This window comes from Physeter macrocephalus, chromosome 18, assembly GCF_002837175.3.
Source record: "Physeter macrocephalus isolate SW-GA chromosome 18, ASM283717v5, whole genome shotgun sequence".
In the NCBI taxonomy this organism is placed as follows: Eukaryota; Metazoa; Chordata; class Mammalia; order Artiodactyla; family Physeteridae; genus Physeter; species Physeter macrocephalus.
The window spans coordinates 2,766,228-2,788,236 of record NC_041231.1 but is presented as its reverse complement, the minus strand read 5'-3'; the positions used below and the strand labels follow the sequence as shown (position 1 = coordinate 2,788,236).

General features: G+C 53.6%; 1 protein-coding gene across 2 annotated transcripts in view; it reads left to right on the top strand.

Annotated features, from left to right (window-relative positions):
• Positions 1-22,009, top strand: part of KCNQ1 (potassium voltage-gated channel subfamily Q member 1) — a 364,341-nt gene that overhangs the window by 108,381 nt on the left and 233,951 nt on the right. For both annotated transcript variants that reach the window (XM_024133313.3, XM_028478569.1), the window contains exons 7-10: positions 2,871-2,981; positions 3,987-4,082; positions 6,294-6,416; positions 7,353-7,497. In XM_024133313.3, coding sequence (XP_023989081.1) covers positions 2,871-2,981; positions 3,987-4,082; positions 6,294-6,416; positions 7,353-7,497 — 475 coding nt within the window. The remainder of the gene's footprint in view (positions 1-2,870; positions 2,982-3,986; positions 4,083-6,293; positions 6,417-7,352; positions 7,498-22,009) is intronic.

Here is a 22,009-nt window from a genome sequence, read left to right as displayed (position 1 = left end):
CGTCCTCACTCTCGCTCCTGGCTGCCCATCCCCTCTGGACAGATGGCCACGGCCTGCAGGGTGGCTGCAGGCTGACCGCGTCCTCTGTGGAGCCGGGCTTCTGGGCTGGCCCTCCCGCTTCCCCCGGAGGCCGGCGTCCAGGAGGAAATAAAATGACACCAGCGCCAGCTTCTCGTGACGCGGTGTTGGGGGGACTGGCGGGTCCCCTCGTGCCTCCTGTTCCTGGAGGAGAGACACGGGGGCCGGGGGACGCACCCCGGGCTCAGCACCCCGGCTGCGTTGTCTCCCCGAGTCTGTGCCCAGGGGACGCGCAGCTCTGCATTCCCGATCGCCTGCCATGGGGGGCGAGTTCCGAGCACGCAGGCTGTAAAACGGCCCATTCCTGAGCTGCTTGTGTCTGTGAATTCAGGAAAAACAAACAGCTCTGCGGGGATGGGCTATTTCCTCAAAGAGCTGAAAGGATGTCGTTAACTTGACAAAGAAGGGCTGTGGCAGAGTCTGAGAAGCCGGGAGTGTGCCCTGCCGCGCCGGGTGGGGGACACCTGGCCGGGGCTCCCCTGGCTTCTTCCTGCTGCCCCGCCGTTGGAGTCCCAGCACCTCCCAGCCAGGCGGGCGAGGACATGGGGTCTCGCCTCCAGAGCGCCTGCCCGCACCGCTCGGCCCCCGGGGCCTTCCAGGCCAACCCCTTTCCAACTCCCACCTGTGTCCCTTTCCCCGTTGTCTTGGAATTTTTCCTTTTTTTTTTTTGCCTTAATTTGGATAATTAGAAGGTTGTATTATGTATCATTTGGCTTGAGGCCCGAATTTTCTGGCACCGCTTAAAATTTGCCCCCCCTGGCGTGAGGGCCACGCTCAGGTCCATCTCAGAGGTCACCCTGCCCCTGGCTCCCTGCATGGCTGCCGTTCTCGAGCTTGGAGTCTCAGGACCCCTTGACGCCCTTAGCAGTGACTGAAGGCCCCAGAAAGCTTTTGTTTACGGGGCTCACGTCTGTCAATACTGCATTAGAAGATAAAAGTTAGAAATTTAAAAATAGACCCACTGTATGTTTACACATAAATAAATAATTCTATGAGAACCATTTTCCGGAAGACGCTGGATGCGGCGTCTCGGACGCCCCATCCCATCTGCAGGGCCCGACGTGCCTTTGCTCCGTGCACCCAGATGCTGAGAGGCGGCTGGCGCCCAGGCCTCGCACGAGGGGCGCAGACCCTCTGGGGGCTGCTGGCGAGGGGCTGCAGGTTCCCCCGGCCCCCGTATCTGCCTGCTGGCCTTCAGCCTTGCCCAAGGCCTCAGGCTGGCCTGCTCCACCCTGCAGGTGCTGGGCCGCGCGCACTCCAGGTGTGCACTGCCTGTGTGTGCGTGTGAGGCGTTGGGCCTGGAGGGAGCTGGGCTTGCCGTGGGCGCCGGCCCCTCTTCATGTGACCTCGCACCACGTGTGGTACGTACGCACGCCTGTGCCTCGTCTCTGCCTTAGCGTGTCTCGGCGTGCGTGTGCGGCGCCCTGTCTCCGTGTCAGGCCATCTGTGTGTGTGCGCACACGTGCACGGGCAGCACGTTGGAAGCGGGTGCGGACGTGTGTCCGGGGGACGGTGACGTTGCCAGGAAACGCTCCGTGTGGCGGTCACGGGAGCCGGGACCACGAACGGTCGCGTGGTGGGCGTGGGGCGGGCGGGAGCGTGCGCGCGCGCTGCCCCCAGGTTGTGCTCTTTGGTGTAAGCCAGGCTCCCGCACCGCGGTCCTTCTCGCTGCCCGGACTCTTGGCCACTCCTGCTTCCTGAGGGCCTCTCGCCTCTGCCCCGGGGCTTCCGAGCTGTCCTGTGTGCCTGTCCCTGTCCGCGTGGACACGTGTGCGGGCCCCAAGGACCCTGCTGCAGAAGCCGCCGCCTCCCGCCTGGGCCTTGTTCGGTGGAATCTGTGAAATGGGCCTCCCCAGGCCCTGCTCCCCGCCGGCCTCAGGGGGCAGGGGGGCGTCTCACGGGGGCTCCGTGCGGAACTTCCCGAGCTGCCAGGGGCCGTCCTCACTTGGCCTGGGCTGGGGGCCCTGGAAGGGGGAAGCCGGGCTGCCCAGCACAGGGCTGGCGAGACCACGGGTTGAGCGCGTGTGCTGACGGGACCCTGAGCTGGGACTCTGGGCGCCCTGGTCCCCCTGCCAGGCGCAGAGCTGGCTCCTCAAGCACCCAGACTCTGGCGCGGACGGGTGTGGGCCGCGCGGCCGGCACGGCCGGGGTGGGCTCTGAGTCCCTGCAGGATGGCGTTGTCGGGCTCACGCCGGAGGCCCCGCCGGGGAGCAAAGCCTCAGATGCCAGCGGAGGCAGGCCTAGGGTGGCGGTGGGGTTTAAGCAGCCCCGCAGTCCCGCTGTCCCGGCACGCGCCCTGGACGGACGGCTCCCCCGTGGAGGAGAAGACTCAAGCTGCGTCTGACTCCCTCCGAGAAAAGGGCAAACGCAGCATCTGGCGCCTGGGGTGGCGTCAGGAAGTGGCGTGTCATCGTGGCCGGGCCCTTTGGGGCGGGTGGGCCTCTGTGGGAGCTTCCGGCTTCCTGGGGGCCGGAGCACATCGGTGGCCCGGTGGGCAGGCCTCCTGGGGACGGGGCAGGGGGTGGGGCGGGGAGGCTGCCCCCGTCGGCGCCGCGCTCCCGTGTGTACGCTGGGGCCTGCTTCCTCTGCGGCGTCAGCCCGGGGGACCCAGACCCCGCGGCTCGAGCGCCGTGCTCTCAGCCGCCCGGCCTCTCGCTGCTGGGCTCTCTCGCCGGCCTCTTGCGCGGCAGCAGGTCTCGGATGGAGCGCGGGGCTCAGGCTGGACGGACGGACGGACGCCCGCCCTGAGGTTCTGGGGCTTGAGTGCCGACCGCTGTCCCTCGTCCTTGCAGGTGACGGTCACCACCATCGGCTACGGGGACAAGGTGCCCCAGACGTGGGTCGGGAAGACCATCGCCTCCTGCTTCTCCGTCTTCGCCATCTCCTTCTTTGCGCTTCCGGCGGTAGGTGCTCCGTGTCGGGGGCCTTTCCGCGGGTCCTCAGCCGCGTCCGGGCTCTGGGGCTGGCAGGGGGGCCCTGTGAGCAGAGCACCCTCGGGGGGCGCGTTCAGACCCCGGCTCGCCTGCCTCCGAGCCTCTGGAGGCCGCCGCCCCCGGGGGGTCCTTTGGAGCAAGTGTGGGCGGCGGCGACCGCCAGGCCTTTCGTGGCAAGCAGTGGGGCGCAGGCCGGCTCATTCGGCCGCTGAGGGTAGGGCCGAGGCGCCCATGCTGGCTGCCACAGAGCCGCAGAGGTGCCAGCCGTGAGGGAGGGAGCGGCCCTGCCCTGTGGCCTGGGGCGGCTTTGACCCCTGTCCTTCCTGGAGACCGTAGACCATGGGCGTTAGAATCTTCTAGTTCACTCTGTGTGTGGGGGGGTGCCCGGTAGGCGTGTGACCAGACCGTGTGTGTGTATGCGCTGTATGTGCACGTGTCATACGCCATGCGGTCTGCGTCTGTGTGTACGTACTGGGTGTACGCAGCATGCACACGTGCTCCGTGTGTACTTGTGTGCGTATGTATTGTCTGTGCACGTGTCACAGGTGTACGTACCACACGCATTTGTATGTGCTCGTGCACGTGTGTCACGTGTGTTCTCTGTGTGTGGTAGTCCTTAACACACTGCACGTGTGTGTCGCGGGTATGTCTGTCCGTGCACGTGTGTGTCACGTGGCTGTGGTATAGCGTGTGTATGTACGTCCACGTACAGCGTAAGTATGTGTGTGTGGCTTGATCCCCTCTGTGGACTGGGAGCCCCCCCGGTGAGCCGGCCCTTTCCATCCCGTCAGCAGTCCTGGGTGGGGGGGGCAGCAGTGGGTCCTGCTGGGGTGGGGCTGCCTGCTGCCCCACGGGCTGGGCCGGAGGCACCGACCTCCTCCGTGGGGCCCACAGCGCCAAGCAGGCCACCGGTGCCCAGCCCGTCTCGCGCGCCCGCGTCTGCAGGATGTGACCCCTGCTCTCTGTGCCTCGCAGGGGATTCTCGGCTCCGGTTTCGCCCTGAAGGTCCAGCAGAAACAGAGGCAGAAGCACTTCAACCGGCAGATCCCGGCCGCAGCCTCGCTTATCCAGGTGATGGCGGCCGCCGCCGCGGCCTCGTCACCGTCATGTGGCGGTCAGTGTGCCCAGCTCCGTGTTGCCCGGGCAAGTACGAGCCGTGTCTGGTCTGGGAACGGCTCTCGGCCCTGAGCTGAGCCGGCCCCCGGGGCCGCCGAGACCCTGTCCTGTGGACCCTCCCGAACACGGAAGGGCCGCGATCCGTGCCACAGAAGTGCCCACCTGCCGTAACTCCTGTCCTGGGAACCGTCGGGTGATGCCGATGGGGCGGGGGCACGGGAGCGTGGGAGCCCACCTTCCTCCGTCGTGTGGGCCAGGCCGGGGGACGAGGAGGTGGCCTGGCCAGTCCCGGATTTGGCCAGTCCGGTGGGCCCTTGGCCCCCAGCTGCAGCGGCCGCCTTGGTGTCTGTCTGCTCCCTCCTCTGTGGCCAGCCCCCAACTCTGCGAGGGGGCAGGACTGGGAGGGAAGAGTAAGGGGCCCTCAGGTGGCCGCCCCCCCCCCCAGGGTCAGAGGTCAGGGCCTGCTTGTGCAGTGCTGGTGCCTCTGGGCCACTCCCAGCACCCACGGGGCTCAGTCCTCCCGGCCGATAGGAGGTGAGGACCGGTGACCCAACGGCACGGGCCGCGCTCTGGACTGATGGGCCAGCTTCACTCTCTACAGGGCCCGGGGTTCACAGTGCTGGGCCTTGGGGGCGGGGCAGGGGCCGCACCTGCCCTTGGCCCCTCGCTCCCCGCACCCTCCTCCCCGCCGGCCTTCTGTGATGAGGCTGTCCCAGAGGCTCCCAGCCCGAGAACACTGGGAGAGGAAGGTTCCAGAGGCGGGCAAGCAGGCGGGCGGCCCCGAGCCCCTGGACACTGGGCTCCGGGACCCAAGGCTCCTGGAACAGCCCGGAGGACTGGGCGGCCCTCTCAGCGCCAAGCAAGGCTCAGGCTCGAGGACCCCTGCAGACTCGTGTTCCGAGGGTGCCGGCCGGCGGCCGCCCCGGGGCCGAGGAGCAGCCGGAGTGGGCGCGGGGCTGTGGGCGGGGTGGCCGGGCAGGGGCCTGGCACAGGGCTGTCATCGCGTGTCAGCGTGGGCGTGCGGCCCTGCACCCACCGGCGTGGCTGTGGTGCACAGCCTGGACCCCTCTGGGCACCCAGAGCCGAACGGCCCCCGGAGACCGTCTGGGGTCACGCTGGCGACCGCAGCTCAGCCAGGGCCTCTAGCCTGTTCCTCGTAAGCCTGTCCGGAACCACCGTCTGGGGCCGGACGCTAATCCTACACCGGAAGGAAGTGAAGGCAGCAGCCGTAAAGCTGGGGGCTCGGCCCCCCCCTCAGGCCTGGCTTTATGGCGCCACAGCCTCCTCTCGGGGAGACCGTAAATCAGGCTGCAAATGGCCTGCCCGCGGAGGGGGCGCGCCGACTTCCCGTGGGGCGTGTGTGCGGCCTCACACGAGCCTCCCAGGAGGCGGGAGAGGCCTGGAGCGGGGCCTGGAGGGCGGGACTGGGATGAGGGACGGCGGGGCGGGGTGGGGGGGACATGTCCCCTGGGTTCCCGTCGCAGAGGTGGCATCACTGTCCCGGGAGCCCTTCCCCCGCACCCGGCAGCTCTCTCTCCCACGGCCGGCAGTGCCGAGGCCCTCAGGGTGCGTCCTCCTACGAGGCTCCTGGCGCCCCCTCCAGCACCCCCACCAGACGTGGCCTCCCCTTGGGTCTCCTCCTCCAGGCCACAGCCTGGTAGTAGTCGCCGTGGGCATCTCTAGCGTGAAGGCCTAAGAAGGCCTTCTCCCCCAGGCCATCTGGAGGCCCCGGACACTGTGGGTCCCTGGGGGCTCTGCCTCCTGGACACTCAGCCCCGCCTCCTGCTGGCCCTGGGGGCCCTGCCCCTCCGCGCCCCCGGTGACCTCTCCCCTGCGGCGTCCCCGAGGAGAGGCCGGCGACCAGGACGGGGCTGGGGGGGCACCCCGTGGGGGTACCGGCAGGTGGAGGTGGGCGCAGACGGACTGGGGCTCACAGGCCCCTGTGGGGGCTGAGCCGCGTGCGACCGTGCATGAGGCTGTGGGCTGCAGGAAGGGAACAGGCTCTTGGGGGTGGGGGCCGGCCCTGAGCCTGGGGAAAGGGCTGGTGGGCAGGAAGCCCCGTGGTCTTGCCAGAAGGGGGCCCAGGCAGGAGTGGCGGGCCGCAGCTCCCTGGGAGCCCCCGTCAGTGGCTCCGCGGTGACAGCCACTCGCTTCTGCTGGTTTCAGACGGCGTGGCGGTGCTACGCGGCCGAGAACCCCAACTCCTCCACCTGGAAGATCTACGTCCGGAAGCCGCCCCGCAGCCATGCTCTGCTCTCCCCCAGCCCCAAGCCCAAGAAGTCTGCCATGGTAACCAGCCCCCGCCTGCCAGCAGGATGGGGCACTCACACACGGGCGGGGAGGCCACGCGGCCACAGCTCACGGCCAGGATTTGACTCTGGCGCTTCACCCCGGCGTGGCCCGTGGCACTGTGGTCACTGGGGGTGTACAGCCCGTGCTGGGCTCCTGCCGTCCCGGTGAGCCCAGGCTTGGGGGCTTGGAGGACTGGCCGCTCCAGGGCCAGGGCTGTGGGAGGCCCCGAGGAAGTACCCCGGGAACAGGACGGGCTGGATTCCGGCCAGCGGCTGGGAGAAGGCTCTTGAGAGGGCCTTGGTGTTGGGCTTTCCATGCTGGGCCTGGTGGGCCGCAGGGGCTGGAGGGGGCATCCTGGCTCAGGGAGGAGGGTCTTGTGGTCATAGGATAAGGGAGCTCGGGCAGACTTGAGGCAAGAGTCTCGTGAACGAAGGGTGTGGGCCGCCCCGACAGAGCTCTCCTTCCTGGCCCGCGCCCACACCATCCTTGGAGAGACGCAGTCTCCCAGGTTCTGGCTGCCTCTGGAGCCTTTGCACCTGCTATTTCCTCTGCCGGAAGGTTCTCCCAGATCCCAGCATGGCCTGCTCCCTCCAGGTCACCTCCTCAGGGAAGCCTCGGCTGGCCTCAGTCTGTCCGCCCCGCCCCGCTCTAACTCCCTGCTGGTCACTGCCCTCATCGCCACCTGCCCTGGAGTATTCCTGTGTATTTATCTGTTTGCTAGTTCCCTGTCCGCCTGCCCCCCAGGCTGTGAGCTCCCAGGGCAGCCACTGGGCAGAGCCCCTCTGTCAGCATCACACGCCGCAGCCCGCTCTGCCTGTGCGCGAGGGTGCTGGCCTGGGCCCTGGCAGGTGCCCCAAGGGTGGTCCGGGGCCAGCAGACGGCCTGGCAGAGGACGCCCCGGAACTGACAGTTTTACTGTCTGGTTTTTTTTAGGTAAAGAAAAAAAAGTTCAAACTGGACAAGGACAACGGGCTGAGCCCGGGGGAGAAGATGCTGGTGGTCCCCCACATCACTTGCGACCCCACGTCGGAGGAGCGGAGGCCTGAGCACTTCTCGGTGGACGGCTACGACAGTTCTGGTGAGAAACCTTCACACAGGCTGGTGGGTGGGGACAGGGCCACGCTCAGCTCTGACCCAGGGCTGCTGGGGCCTCTGGGGTGTCCCGACGCCCCCTTCTCCCCCTAGCCCTTGCTCTTGTCCTGTGGACAGCTGGTATTGTCATGTCTGCTCCCGCTGGCCCACTGTCACCCGCGGACGTTCTCTTCTGTTCTGGGCTTCTGGGAGCCAGGCCCTGCCTCGCTCCGTGCTGTGTGGCTGGCGCCCCAGGTCTGGCGGAGAGGAGGTGGCCCGTAGTACACGTTGACCCCCATTCCAGGTGGAGTGGGGCCGGGGGTCCTGAGCCAGCACCGTGTGTGCCTGCAGCTCTGCCCTCCTCGACGCTCTGTGCCTTTGTTCTCTGTCACTTCTGCGTCCATCCCCCCGACCTTGGACCTCTTCCCGGGACCCCCAGAATGCTCCCACCTCCGCCAGAACGTTTCAGCTTGCCGGTGGTTGCAAGGGTGGCGTCACTGTCCCGAGCATGGCAGAGGGTGATGAGTTCGTGCTGAGCTCACGGGCGGCTGGCGCCCCGTCCGCCGGGTGCCGGCTCTGTGGGCGGCCGAGCCGGCAGGTACCCTCCCGCATCTGGTCACTGCTGGCAGAAGGGCCGGAAGTGTTCTGGAAAGGAGCCACGGCCTCCCCCTGCTCCCAGGCCTGCCTGTGGACACATCCCCTGCTGGGCGCTGGGCTGCCCGGGGCCTCATCGCGTCGCCGACGGGCCCCGGGACGCGTTGCCTGCCCGCCCGCTGGAGTGGGTGCAAAGGACAATTGTGACAACAGCTCCGGATTTGGGGCAGGACCATTGTCGCAGTGCAGAGGGGGGCTTTCTGCGAATGCTAGTGCGCGGGGTGGGCGCGGGGAGGAACATCGCTCCCTGTTGGCCGAGCACAGAGCAGCCCGCGACGATGCGTCCGTTCAGCCTGTTCGGCGTTAGCGCGTCCTCAGCGATGTCTGCCGAGTGTGAAGGAGGTACGAGCGCCGGGCAGTCGGCGCCTTTTGAGGAATACGCTCCCGCACGGAGGACGCGATAAGTCAGCCCGGCCCAGAGCCACCGGATTTCTGGAGCCTGAGCTGTCGGCCTGGGTCCCGTGGGTTACCCGACACTCCCGAGTCCTCCTCCCCCGGAGGCTCTCAAGAGCCCTGGTGTGGGTGAAGGGGCGCTAACCCCGGGGCCAGATGCCACCACTGGGAGAGGCCTGCAGGCCCAGCTCCCACGCACTGGGGCGCGAACAGCCGTGCTGAATTCCACCGCCACGCCAGTGCCAGGCCTTGAACCTGAACCTCAAGAACGGGGCGTGCTGGACGCTGTCATCTCCGTCCCAGCACGCGGTACCTGCCCGCGCACCCGCCTGCCCCCCTGCCCACGGCAGTGCCCGCCCGCACACCTCTCCCCCACCTCGGTGATTCCTCTGTGTGTCTCAGGCTCGCAGCTTCTCTGGGCTCCTGTCCTGCGACCCTCAGGCCCCGTGTCCCAGGCAGAGCTCTCCCCCTCGTTCGTGGTTCTAGAGCCTTGTCTGAGCCGCTCTGATTTCCGGGTGGATGCCTGTCTTCAGGGGAGATCTCGTGAGCGGTGACAGGTGGCCGGGGCAGCCCGGGTCCCTCCTGCACGGCGCCCACCCCCCTGCAGGTTCCGGCCACTCGGCTGCTTGGCCATCCCGACTCACCAGGGACTGCTGGCTCTGCTCACCATCAGGAGGAGGAAGGGCGACAGCAAGAGGGCAGAGTGTGGGGGCCTCTGAGGGACGAGCGCCTGGCTTGAGCCGGACAGGTCCGGGAAGGCTTCTAGGAGGAGGTGACATCAGGGCTGAGTGGAGCTGGCCGGGAGGGCGAGGAAAGGCCGGCGAATGGCAGGAGCATCTCGGACAGAGGTGTTCGGGGGCCAGCCACACCTCTGCGTGTCTCTGCCAGGTGACCCGGGCGTGGCACCTGGTGTCTGCGTTGGGTGGGGTGCTGACCTCACCCACCTCGCGTGGATGCCCGCGGGGCTTCTTCTCCAGTCTGGCGGCCTCGGGCATGAGTCGTGACCCGGAGCCAGCAGGCATTGGACGGGGCAGATGGTGGAGGCCACGGAGCAGGAGTGGCCGCGGGTCAGCCCTGTGCCCCGCGTGGTTCCCTGGGGTGGCGGGGCAGGACTTGGTCGGGGCCCGCAGGCGAGACTCGGTGGCGGGCCAGCCCAGGACCTGCAGCCGTGGTGTCGGGGTGCGGATAGGGGGAGCGGGAACCGGCTGGAGGTGGGACCTGCGACCTCAGGGGCTCCCGGGGCGACGGTGGAGCGGCGGCGGGGGGGGGCGGGCGGTGCGGACACCGGGTGAAAAGAGCACTCTTACCACAGAGACTTCAGACAGAGGATTTCAGAGAATGACGGGCCCGAAGCCCGCGTGCCCCGCCCTGCGGGGGGACCACGTCGGAGGCGCGGAGGCCCTGCCTGCTCTGGGGCTTTGCGGCTCCGACTCACGTCTGACGGGCGGCGCCGGGGGTGGGGGGGTCCGATCCTCTTGGCTTCCGCGTGTGAAAGCCGTGCAAGTCCCTTCTGTCCTGACGGCCTGCCCGTCCCATCGGTCAGCAGCTGCTCCATGCCTCCCGCGCCCCCTCCCCCGGGCCGGGGGGCCCTCACCCCATCACCCTCCCGTTTCCCAGGCCCCGCTGCCCCGTGTTTGGGTTTTGCCTTTGTAAGCAGTCCTCTGCGTTAGCTGCTTGTCCTGACGCGGGAGGAGCGTGTTTGCCCACAGATTTGCGAGTTTTCTGTCTCTCAGTCTGGATTTAATTTCTTTCCTCCTGAAGCCTGTGCTCTCTTCCGGCGCGGTCTGTCGACAGTCTACTCAGTTTCTGCTCGTCTGAAATTTTTGTATTTTGCCTTTGCTCTCGGACAATGGTTTAGTTGTGTAGACCATCACAGGTTGAGATCTGTATTTGTTTTAATTTAAAAAGTTTGTTTTAATTGAAGTATAGTTGATTTACAGTGTTTCAGGTGTAGAGCAAAGTGATTCAGTTACATATATATATATATTTATTCTTTTTCAGATTCTCTTCCACTATAGGTTGTTAGAGGTCTGTATTCTCTCTGAGCAGGCTGGAGATCCACCACCGTCTCCCGGCTGGTGTGCCCTGTCGAGCTAATGGACGATCCTTTGTAGGTGACCCTTCCTCCCGTCTGGTGACCTTGAATACCTTCTCGTTGACTTTGGTGTTCCATCGTTTCACTGTAGTGACTCAAGCTGGTGGACTGTTTTTACTTGTCCTGCCTACAAGGTGTCGTGATTCCTGAATGAGGGTTTGTGTCCTGCATCAAGTGGAAAATCAGCCCCACCGTGTCATAGAATAGTACCTCCCCTAACTGCTCTGACCTCGCCTGGAAACTTCCACTTGCCCCTCCTGGTCCACCCTCCTTGGCGTCTCTCATACCCCCCGTCTCTGTCTTCCTGTGCTGCATCCTCAGCAGCTTCTTCGTGGTTTCCTAACTCTTCACGTGTGCCAGCCGGTGAGGTGTTTCTTTCAGTTGCCACCTATTTTTTCATTTCCATGTGTCCTCGTGTGAGGGTCTCACCTGCTTGGTCTTAGCGTCTTGTATCTTCCTCACGTCTGACGACAGAGCTTTGGATTTTTCAGCCGCTTGAATGTGCTCATCTCCTCACACCCATCCTGTCGCTTCATCACCTGCGGCTCTTGGAGAGTCTGATTCTGTTCTCGGTGGGCTCTCTGACGCTTGCTTCCTCGTGGGTCTGCCGGCTCAGGCTGTGATTGTGGAGGTTTTGTACCTGTGGGTTCCCGTGGGCTCTGGAGAGGCGATCCCGCGAACCACGCCAGGACATGAGTGGGGTTGGTTTATAGGTGTGGGGTTTTCTAGACAACCCGTGTCACGTGCGCACAGAGCCAGCGTCCTGGAAGAGCGGGCCAAGCACACGCACCACTTCCCCTCCAGGAACGCAGGCCGAGGCAGGGGGGTTTCCTTCCCCCCTTGGCCCATGCGAGGGTTTGGTTGGGTTTTGTCTGGCTTTGTTGTTTGGTTTGCCGCGCCCTTTGGCTCTTGGTGCAGCTTTTCGACGTGGAGTCTCAGCTGCCGGTTCTTGCTTTGTGCTGCTTCCAGGCGCGGCCTCTTCCCCTCGGGGGGCAGTAAGGTCCCCACTGGGGCTCCTCAGGTGGGCAACCCCTGGAGGCCAGCGGGTCAGAGCCAGGGCGCAGCTGCTCCCCTCTTGGCCATGGGGACACCCCCTTCCCTGTCAGGTGAGCTCAGCGGAGCCTGCAGGACGTTGGCTCTGTTCCAGAACTTGCAGAGAGAGGCTTTTCGTAGCATCAGGCCCACTTATTGGCAGAAACGGAAGTCCTCCTCTGGGTGACAGACAGAGCTGTTCCCGGCCAGGAAGGCCGGGGCTGGGCAGTGATGCTTCAGGTTGGAACTTCCCTGGGTGTCCCTCGAATCCCCTGGAGAACTTGACTTTTAACACAGACTCAGAGACCTACCCCTCAAGATTTTGAGTCACAGGGACTGTGGGGAGGCCCAGGAATGTGTGTCAGTAACAAGCCCCTAGGTTACCTTGAAGCAGGTGGTCCATGGACTGGTGTGGCCCTGAGGGCGAGGCTCTCCTTCTGTGACATCCTGGTCTGTGTCCGCCTCGGTCTCACCTGGGTCAAAGTTGCCTTGTTCAGGACAAGAATAGGGTCCCAGGCGCCCTCCTGGCATCTGCCCCTCTGTTCTCGTCTTGGGGTGTGACGTTCCCCCTGGCTCTGGGGAGGACTTGTGATCATAACTTCTGGTGACCGTCCTGGTCACCACCCATCACTCATGCAGCCTCGGGGTCCCGGGGAGGTGGTCCCCGCAAGGTCTTGCAGGCTGGGGCCTGCGACTCCTCCGGTAGGTGTGGGAGTCTGGCGGGGCAGGAGACGAGGCCCGACGAGCTCTGTGGGCGTGTTGTGAACTCCCGGACCAGAACCTTCTCACGGGCTCTCCCCCAGGCCACTCACTCCCGTCCCCTCCGAGCTGCCCCAGGACTTCACTGAGGATGGTCTCTCTGTATCTTCCTCGCTGTCGCCCCCCCCGCCCATCTGCTCTGGACGGCCAGTGAGCAGGTGAACAATTGTGCCTGCTCACACCGCCCCCCACCAGGATTCCCTGTCCCCTCGGGGCTGCCGTCTGGATGCCTCTGGGTCTCGTGGTAGCCTGGCCCCCACTCATCTTCCCAGCTCTGCACCCCCCGCCTGCACCCACAGCCAGGCTTTTCCACCTGGACCCCTTTGCCCGAAGGTCACCCCATCACGACCCATCTCTTCATGACCAAAAGATGGCCACTCCCAAATTTCAAGAGGTTTGTTTTCTGCTTAAAAACGTGGCATATGCTCATTATAGAGCCTATGAAACATACACACGAGAATAATGAAGAAAAATAATCCCCTGTTGTCTCACTGCCCAGAGTAGCAACGGTTAGGCTTTTGACAGATGTCCTGTCTCCTTAGTTTTAAAGAATAGACGCACCTGGGTTGGTTCCACCTACACTATCCAGTATTGTTCCTGCTTTTATCACTTGCTGTGATACGAGTGTACAATTGATTTTTTGCTGTGTCCAGTCAAACGTTTATGCCAGTGATTTTGTGCTCCTTGTGTGCTGCCTTAGGGGAGGGGTCTGCAGGCTAATTTGGAAATACGATGGGCAAGGATTCCCTGATGTGTTTCTGATTTTGTGGGAATTGGATCCAGCATTTTACTGTTTTGATTGGTGGTGTTCCTGGCTTTTAAACTCTGTCAAAGACAAAACAAAATCCCAACCTAGAGAATATTTAGAAAAATAATAACAGAAGTACTCCGTATCGGATCCTATAATATATAAAGTATTTAAATGACTGTTGATTCATAAGTTGGTATATCTAAATATGACTTCAAACCCAATAGCCGAAAGGGAAAAAATAATGAATAATATATAAAAGGAGAAAGAAGCAAATCCAGGATGAGAATTGGGGATTTTAATACACCTATCTCAAAAGTTGATAGAACAAGTAGAGAGCAAAGCAGTAAGGATATAACTCTGAACAATACTTTCAACCAGGTTGACCCAATGAACACTTATAGAACACTCCTCCCAACAATAGCAGGGAACATACTGTTTCCAAGTGTACGCAGAACATTTACCAAGATAGAAGCAGGTTCTGAACCATAAAACAAATCGCAGTACATTTAAAATGATTCGAGTGATACATAAAGTCTGTCCTCTGACCACAATGGGATTAAATTGAAAATCAATAATTAAAAGATCTCTGGAAAATCCTCAAATATTTGGAAACTAAGTAACATGCTTCCAATAGGACGGGGTCAGAGAAGAAATCCAAATGAAAACTAGAAAATATGTTGAACTTAATGAAAACACAGCATATCAAAATGTGTAGGCTCTGCTAAGGGCAGCACCCAGGAAGCAGCACAGAGCACCAGCAAGTACACTAAAAAAGAACTGGCTCCGGTCGGCCTCAGCTTCTACCATAAGAAACTAGAGAAAGAGTAACAAGCTAAACCCTAAAGAAGCAGAAACAAGAAAATAATAAAGCTCAGAGGGGAAACAAATGAAACGGAACACTCAAAAACAAAAGAAAAAATAATGAAACCAAAAGCTGATTTGTTTTAGAAGATCAATACAGTTGATGAACCTTTACCCAGAAATATCAGGAGAAAAAGAGAGAAGGCACAAATTATCAGTATCAGAAATGAGCGATATGGCAGTACCGATTCTACAGATATAGAAAGGATCATAAGGGAATACGCCATACAAGTCTTTAAATTCAGCAACTTAGGTGAAATGGACAAATGTCTTGAAAGATGTAAACAACTCAAGAAATAGATAACCTGAATAGTTCTCTCTCTGCTGATAAAATCAAAGTTATAGTTCAAAACATTCCCCCAGACATTCTCCAGGACCACATGGCTTTACTGGTGAATCCTGCCAAGCATTTAAGAAAGATAAAATCAATTCTAGACAACATTTTCTGGAAAATTGAAAAGGGGGGAATAGTTCCAAACTCATTATGAGGCCAGCATTGCCCTGATCTGAAAACCAGCCAAAGACATTGTAAGAAAAGAAAACTATAGCTAAAGACATTGTAAGAAAAGAAAGCTATCGTTAAGTATCCCTCATGAACATAGATGCAAAATTTTATTTGCAAAATTTTAGCAAATCAAATCCAAGAATATATTAGAAGATTATACGTCATGACCAACTGGGGTTCGAGAATGCAGAGTTGGTTTGACATTTTAGAAAATCAGTCAGTTAACCATATTAACAATGAAAAACCATACGATTTTCTCAATAGATGCAGAGAAAGAATTTGACAAAATCCAACAGCCAAGTATTACAAAAGCAGGTAGAAAATAGAAAGGAGCTTCCTCAACCTGATAAAGCTCTCAACGGAAAAACTACATCTATAGCTTCTTTTTTTAAAAAAATATTTATTTATTTATTTGGTTGTGCCGCGTCTTAGTTGCAGCAGGCAGGCTCCTTAGTTGTGGCGTGTGAACTCTTAGTTGCGGCATGCGTGTGGGATCTAGTTCCCTGACCAGGAATCAAACCTGGGCCCCCTGCATTGGGCGTCTTAACCACTGCACCACCAGGGAAGTCCCAGCTATAACCTCTTAATGAAGAAAGACTGACTGCTTTCCCCCTAAGGTCAGGAACACAACAAGAAGGCAAGAGAAAGAAATTTTAGACACCCAGGTTGGAAAAGAAGAAATACAACTGTTTTTATTTGCAGATGACATAGTTATCTGTGTAGAAAACCTGGTGAATATATAAGATGACTACGAGAACTAATACGTGAATTTAGCAAGGTGGCAGATGCAAGATCAACATGGAAAAATCAATTCCAGTTCTATCTTCTAGCGGGAAATAATCTGAAATTGAAATTTTAAAATACCACTTACAGTAACATGAACAATATGAAATACTTAGAGACTAATCTGACAGAACATGTGAGAGCTGTACACTGGACATTATAAAATATTGCTGAAAGACCTGAGAGAATATCTAAATAAATGGAGAGGTATACCATGTTCATGAATCACAAGATTCGATATTGATTTCTACACTTAGTATAATATCAGTCAAAATCCCAGCAGGCATTTTGTAGAAATTAACAAACTGATTCTGAAATTCATATGGAAATGCACATGACCTAGAACACCAAAACAACTTTGAAAATGAACAAAGTTGGAGGACTACACCAACAGTGTGGTAGTAGCATCAAGGTAAGCAAACAGATCAACAGAACAGACTAGAGAGTCCAGAGAGGCCTGCACATTTATGGACAACTGATTTTTGATCAAGGTACAAAAGCAATTTGGTAGAGAAAGGGTAGTCTTTTCAACAATCAGCATTGGAACAACTGGATATACATATGCCAAAAAATGAACTTGGATCTACATCTTGCATCATATATAAAAACTAACTCAAAGTTTACCAGAGGCTTAAATTTAAAGCCGACAAATATAGAAGAAAACATAGGAAAAAAATCTTTGTGACTTTGAGTTAAAGATTTCTTAGACATGACACCAAAAGCAAAAGCCATAATTAGAACAAATTAACTGAACTTAACAAAATTACAGGCTTCACTTTGAAGGACTCTAAGAGAATGAACAGACAAACCAGAGATTGGAAGGAAATATTTTCAAATCATACATCTGATAAAGGACTCGTATCCAAAATATATGAGGGACACTTATGACTGAATAGTAAGACAACAAATAAAAATGGGCAAAAGCTTTGAACAGAGACTTCATCTAAGAAGATATATGGGCAAGCACATAAAAACATACTCAACATCATTAGTTATTTGGGAAAGGCAAATTAAAACCACAATGTGATACTACTATACATCATTATATGGGCTAAAATTAAGAAGACTGGCCGTACCAAGTGCTGGTAAAGAAAGTGGAACTCTTATACTCTCCTAGTGGGGATGCAAAATGGTGCAGCTGCTTTGGAAAACAGTTTGGCCGTTTCCCAAAATGTGAAATATATACCCACCATATTATCCAGACATTCTATTCCTAGGTATTTGTCCAGGAGAAATAAGAGCAGATGCATATACCGACACTTGTACGTGGAATATTCATAGCAGTTTTATGAAAACTGGAAACAGCCCAAATGCCCATCAACATTTGGGCATTTTTTTTTAAGTTGTAGAATATCCGTACATTGGAATACTACTCAAAAATGAAAAGTAACAGCCTAAGTGAACCCCAAAATAATGACAATGAGTGAAAGAAGCCAGACCAGAAAAGAGCACATACTGTATTATTCTGTTTATACAAAACTCTAGAAAATGCAGACAAATCTAGAGTGACAAAAAAATCAGTTGTTAATCTTGGGAGGGGGGTGGGGGGACAGGGACCGTGTTGGGAGGAGGAGTACAGAAGGGCTAAAGGAAACTTTGGGGGGTGATGGATATGTTCAACACATTGTGGCAATGGTTTAATTGTATGTCAGAAGTTACTAAATTGTGGGGGAAAAGTTACTAAAACGTACTAAATTAAACGTGCAGTTTATTATACATCCGCTATGTCTTAATGAAAAAAATATAGAAAATAAAAATATTTTGCATAGCAAAAAATACGAAAAATACTTTTTAAAAATTATATCCTGGGGAAAATAGTTACCACTCATATCATGGACATAGGGCTAATTTCATCAGTATATTAAGAAGCTCTTGTAAATCATGAAGACAAAAGAATAAAAGGTACAGAGACAGTTCTCAGGACAGGAAATACCAGTGATTCTTAAGGATGAAAAGATGCTGAGAACCTTGATTATGATACAAGAAATGCAAATTAAAGCCATGAGATTTTTAAACCTATCTGATCATTAAATATTTAAAAGTTTGATAGGTGAATGTACAGGGAAACCCTCCACCTCAGTCATTGATGTTGGAAGATTAAGTTGATACAACTTCTATGGAGACAAATAAGATAATTTCAATGAAATGAAAGTTGCATATGCCCTTCAAACCCTTACAGAAATTTATTCTACACTGACAGTGCACATTTGCAAAATGATCCATTATCAGGATACTGATTTCTGCAATTGTTAAATAGCAAAAGATAGCAAACCACCGACGTATCCATCAGTAGAGGTCTGCTTAAAGAAGGTATCATGTATCCATTAAATAGCCATTAAGACTGTGAAACTGTATTCTCAGTGTTGATGAAAGACATCCCTGATATCTGATCCTAGAAATAACAGGGCCTCGGGTTCAAAAGAGCAGGAAATCTGCCATCATGTGTGTGCGAATACAAATGTTCTACAAAAGGGAACTCTGTCTACCTTTTTCTGTGTCCTGGAACGGTTTGAAGAACATTGGAATTATCTTCTCTTTAAAGGTTAAATATTAGAACTAAGTTGTAAAACCGTCTGGGCCTGGTACATGTTTTAAAGGAGATCTTTAATCTCCTCTTCGTCTGTTTTATGGTAATTTGCTTTAAATAAATTTACTGCACCTTTTGGGGTAATTTATTCATTGCTGTTCAACTCCTCGAGGGTTTCATTTATGTTGCCACTTGGTAGCAACTAATTTTCTCTTTTAGTGATTTTATGTCTTCTGTATCTCTCATCTCTTTTTTTTTTCTTGCCTGAGCTTTTATAGTTTTGCTCTTTTTCCTTAATCAAGTTCATGAGAGAGTTATCTATTTTATTTATTACACTTTTATTATTTTATCAGAAAAACCACCTTTTGGCTATTTTTGTTTTCTGTTTCACCAATTTGGGCTTTTATGTCTATTAATTCCCTCTTCCTGGTTAACTTTATTAATTTGTAATTTAATTAAGAGTAACAGTACGATTATTTAAAGTCTTTCTTCTAAAAGGCATTTTAAAGGTTATAAATTTTCCTCTGATTGCAGCGTTAGCTATGACACATAGATCTTACTATGAAATATGTTCCTTTTCATTGCTTTATTGGTAGTTTTTATTTTGTGTTTTGATTTACTCTTTAGAGTTCTTTTAAGAAATGTTTTCTTAGTTTTTAAGCAGTATATTTTTATCACTGGTATTTATTTCCAGTTTAACAGGCTTACAGTGAGAGGATGTGGCCTGTGAAATCTCTACTTTTTTAATGAATATTTTCTTTGTGTCCAAGTACAAAAATAAAATTATTGCTTTTGTAAATGTTCCATGAACCTAAGTTAAGAAGATATATTTTTTTAAATATATAAGAAATTATATATTTTATCTGTAGGACATGAACTTTTTTTGTATACAACAGATAAAATTTATGTAGAGATGGATTATGCGTACATACATCTATACATGTATACATACATACATACTTATTCACTGCATCATTCAGATATGTTCCAACCTTCTTTATTCTTAGTATTTTTTTAACCCAACACATCTGCCAAATTCTGAAATGGGAAAGTTAAATCCTTCCTTTACACGTATGTTTTAAAAAGTCAAGTGGCAAATTTATGGACTGGTTTCGAGCACAGCCCAATAGTCAACCTTCCTGGGGCCAAAGCCCAGCTCTGCCATTTTCTCCCGTTTGACCCTGGGCAAACTACTGCCTTCTCTTTGCCTCAGTTTCTGCATCCATGAAATCAGGATCCTAACAGGGCTGCTCCCAGCATTGTTGTGTTGACCGAGTGAGCTAAGATATGCAGGTGCCCACCCAGGGCCTGTATGTGGCCAGCACTCTGGTGTCTCTGGGTTCTGCTCTGACCCTCCCTTACCCTCCTCTGCCAAATAGCCCGCATTCCACCCGTCTCCCCGTGCCACAAATCTCAGGGCTGGTCTTTCTTTTAAGCTTTCTCACTTTTATTACTTTATCATACACCTGTAACTCTACACACGTGTATAATGTGTATGTTTTTGTGCTGTCCTTTTTTTTTTTTTTTTTCACATTTGCTTGGTTGCCTTACCTCTGCAACTTATGTTAATGATCTAAGATTTATTCTCATGTTTTTCCCAGTGCTCATAATATATGATGAACTCAGTATACATGATACTATAGGGGTTTATCATTGATTTCCAAACATATGGGGTCATATCATATATGACTCCCTCCAAAGACGCTGGAACAATTCGTCCTAAAATGTACATCTCTCCTTCATTCCCCATGCTATGCACATGCCACAGTGCTCTCTGTTGCTGAGAATCCATTTTGCATCAGGTTTTGGCCGATTTTCTAAAAACCTCCCTTGAGCCCTACTTCCCTACGTACAAGTACAGTAGTCCCCCATCATCTGTGGTTTCACTTTCCACAGTTGCAGTTACCTGCGGTCAACCATGGTCCAAAAATATTAAATGGAAATTTCCAGAAGTAAACAATCCATAAGTTTTAAATTGTGTGCCAATCTGAGTAGCGTGATGAAATCTTATGCCGCCCTGTTCTGCCCCCCCAGGATATGAATCACCCCTTTGTCCAGTGCATTCTGCCCTTTAGTCACTTAGTAGCTGTCTTGGTTATCAGATCGACTGTTGTGTATTGCAGTGATTGTGTTCAGGTGACCCTTGTTTTACATAATAATGGCCCCAAAAAGCATGAGGAGTGACTCTGGCTATTTAGATATGACAAGAGGGGCTGTAAAGTGCTTCCTCTAAGTGAAAAGGTGAAAGTTCTCAGCTTTTTAAGGAAAGAAAGAAAAAAGTTGTATGCTGAGACTGCTGAGATTTATGGTAGGAATGAATCTTCTATCTGTGAAAGAGTGAAGGAGAAAGTTTCTTGCTAGTTTTGCAGTCACAAGGCAAACTGCAAAAGTTACGGCCATAGTGCATGATCCGTGCTTAACATGGGAAAGGCATTACATTTGTACAATAAAATATTTTGAGAGAGACCACATTCACATAACTGTTATTACAGTGTATCGTTATAATTGTTCTATGTTATTGCTAATCTCTTACTGTGGCTAATTTATAAATTAAACTTTATCTAAATTATGATTAATTTAAATATAAATTAAAATATAAACTTTAGTACGGAGGTTCCTTAAAAGACTAAAAACAGAGTTACCATATGCTCCAGCAGTCCCACTCCTGGACATATACCTGGAAAAGATGAAAACTCTAATTCAAAAAGATGCATGCACCCCAATGTTCATAGCAGCGCTATTTACAATAGCCAAGATGTGGAAGCAACCTAGATGTCCATCAACATATGAATGGGTAAAGAAGATGTGGTATATATACACAGTGGAATATTACTGAGACATAAAAAAGAAGGAAATAATGCCATTTGCAGCAACATGGATGGACCCAGAGATTATCATACTAAGTGAAGTAAGTCAGAGAAAGACAAATACTATATGATATCAGTTATATGTGGAATCTAAAAAAATAATACAAATGAACTTATTTACAAAATAGAAACAGACTCACGGACATAGAGAACAAACTTATGGTTACCAAAGGGGAAGGGTAGGAGGGATAAATTAGGAGTATGGGATTAACAGATACACACCACTATATATAAAATAGATAAACAAGGATTTACTCTATAGCACAGGGAGCTATATTCATTATCTTATAGTAACCTATAATGGAAAAGAATCGGAAAAAGAAAACAAATAACTATATATAACTGAATCACTTTGCTGTACACCTGAAACTACACAATATTGTAAATCAACTATAGTTTTATACATATAACTATTGTAAATCCACTATAGTTATATATATATATATATAAACTTTAGGTATGTGTGTATAAGATAAAACATACAGAGGGCTTGGTATAATCCACGGTTTCAGGCATGCACTCGGGGTCTTGGAAGATATCCCCCGTGGATAAGGGAGGGCTACTGTACCTTTCTTTCTATGATAATTTCCAGGATGTATTAGTTTGCTGTGGCTGCCATAACAAAACACTACAGACTGGGTGGCTGAAGCCACAGAAATATGACAGTCCTGGAGGCTGGAAGCTTGAGATCAAGGTGTCAGCAGGGTTGATTTCTCTTGGGGACTCTCTCCTTGGCTTGGAGATGGCTGCCTTCTCACCGTGTCCTCACGTTGTCTTTCCTCTGTGTGTGTATCTCTGGCGTCTGTATGTCCAAACTTCTTATAAGGACACCAGTCTCATTTAACTGAATCACCTCTCGAAAGGGCTTGGTCTCCAAATATGGTCACATTCTGAGGTACTGATGTTTAGAGCTTCAACATATGAAATCTGGGGGCCACGACTTAGCCCGTAACACAGGTATTAGGTGCATTATTCATTTCAGTGGGTGCTGCCAGGTTGCCTTCCTCAAGGGCACTCTGCCAGCCGCCTGTCAGCCGAGTAGGGCAGGGTTTCTCCGCTGTGACACTGTTGGTTGAAGTTTGGGGCCAGGTCATTCTTTGTTGAGGGGGCTAACGTTGTAGGATGTTTAGTAGCATCCCTGGGTTATGACAACCAAAATGTCCAGATGTTGCTAAATGTCCCCTGGGGGGCAAAGTCACACCCAGTAGAGAACCACTGTGAATGCCTCAGGGTTTGGGGGGGTTTTTTCAGCTGTTTATTTGGAAGTAATTTTTTTTTTTTTTTTTTTTTTT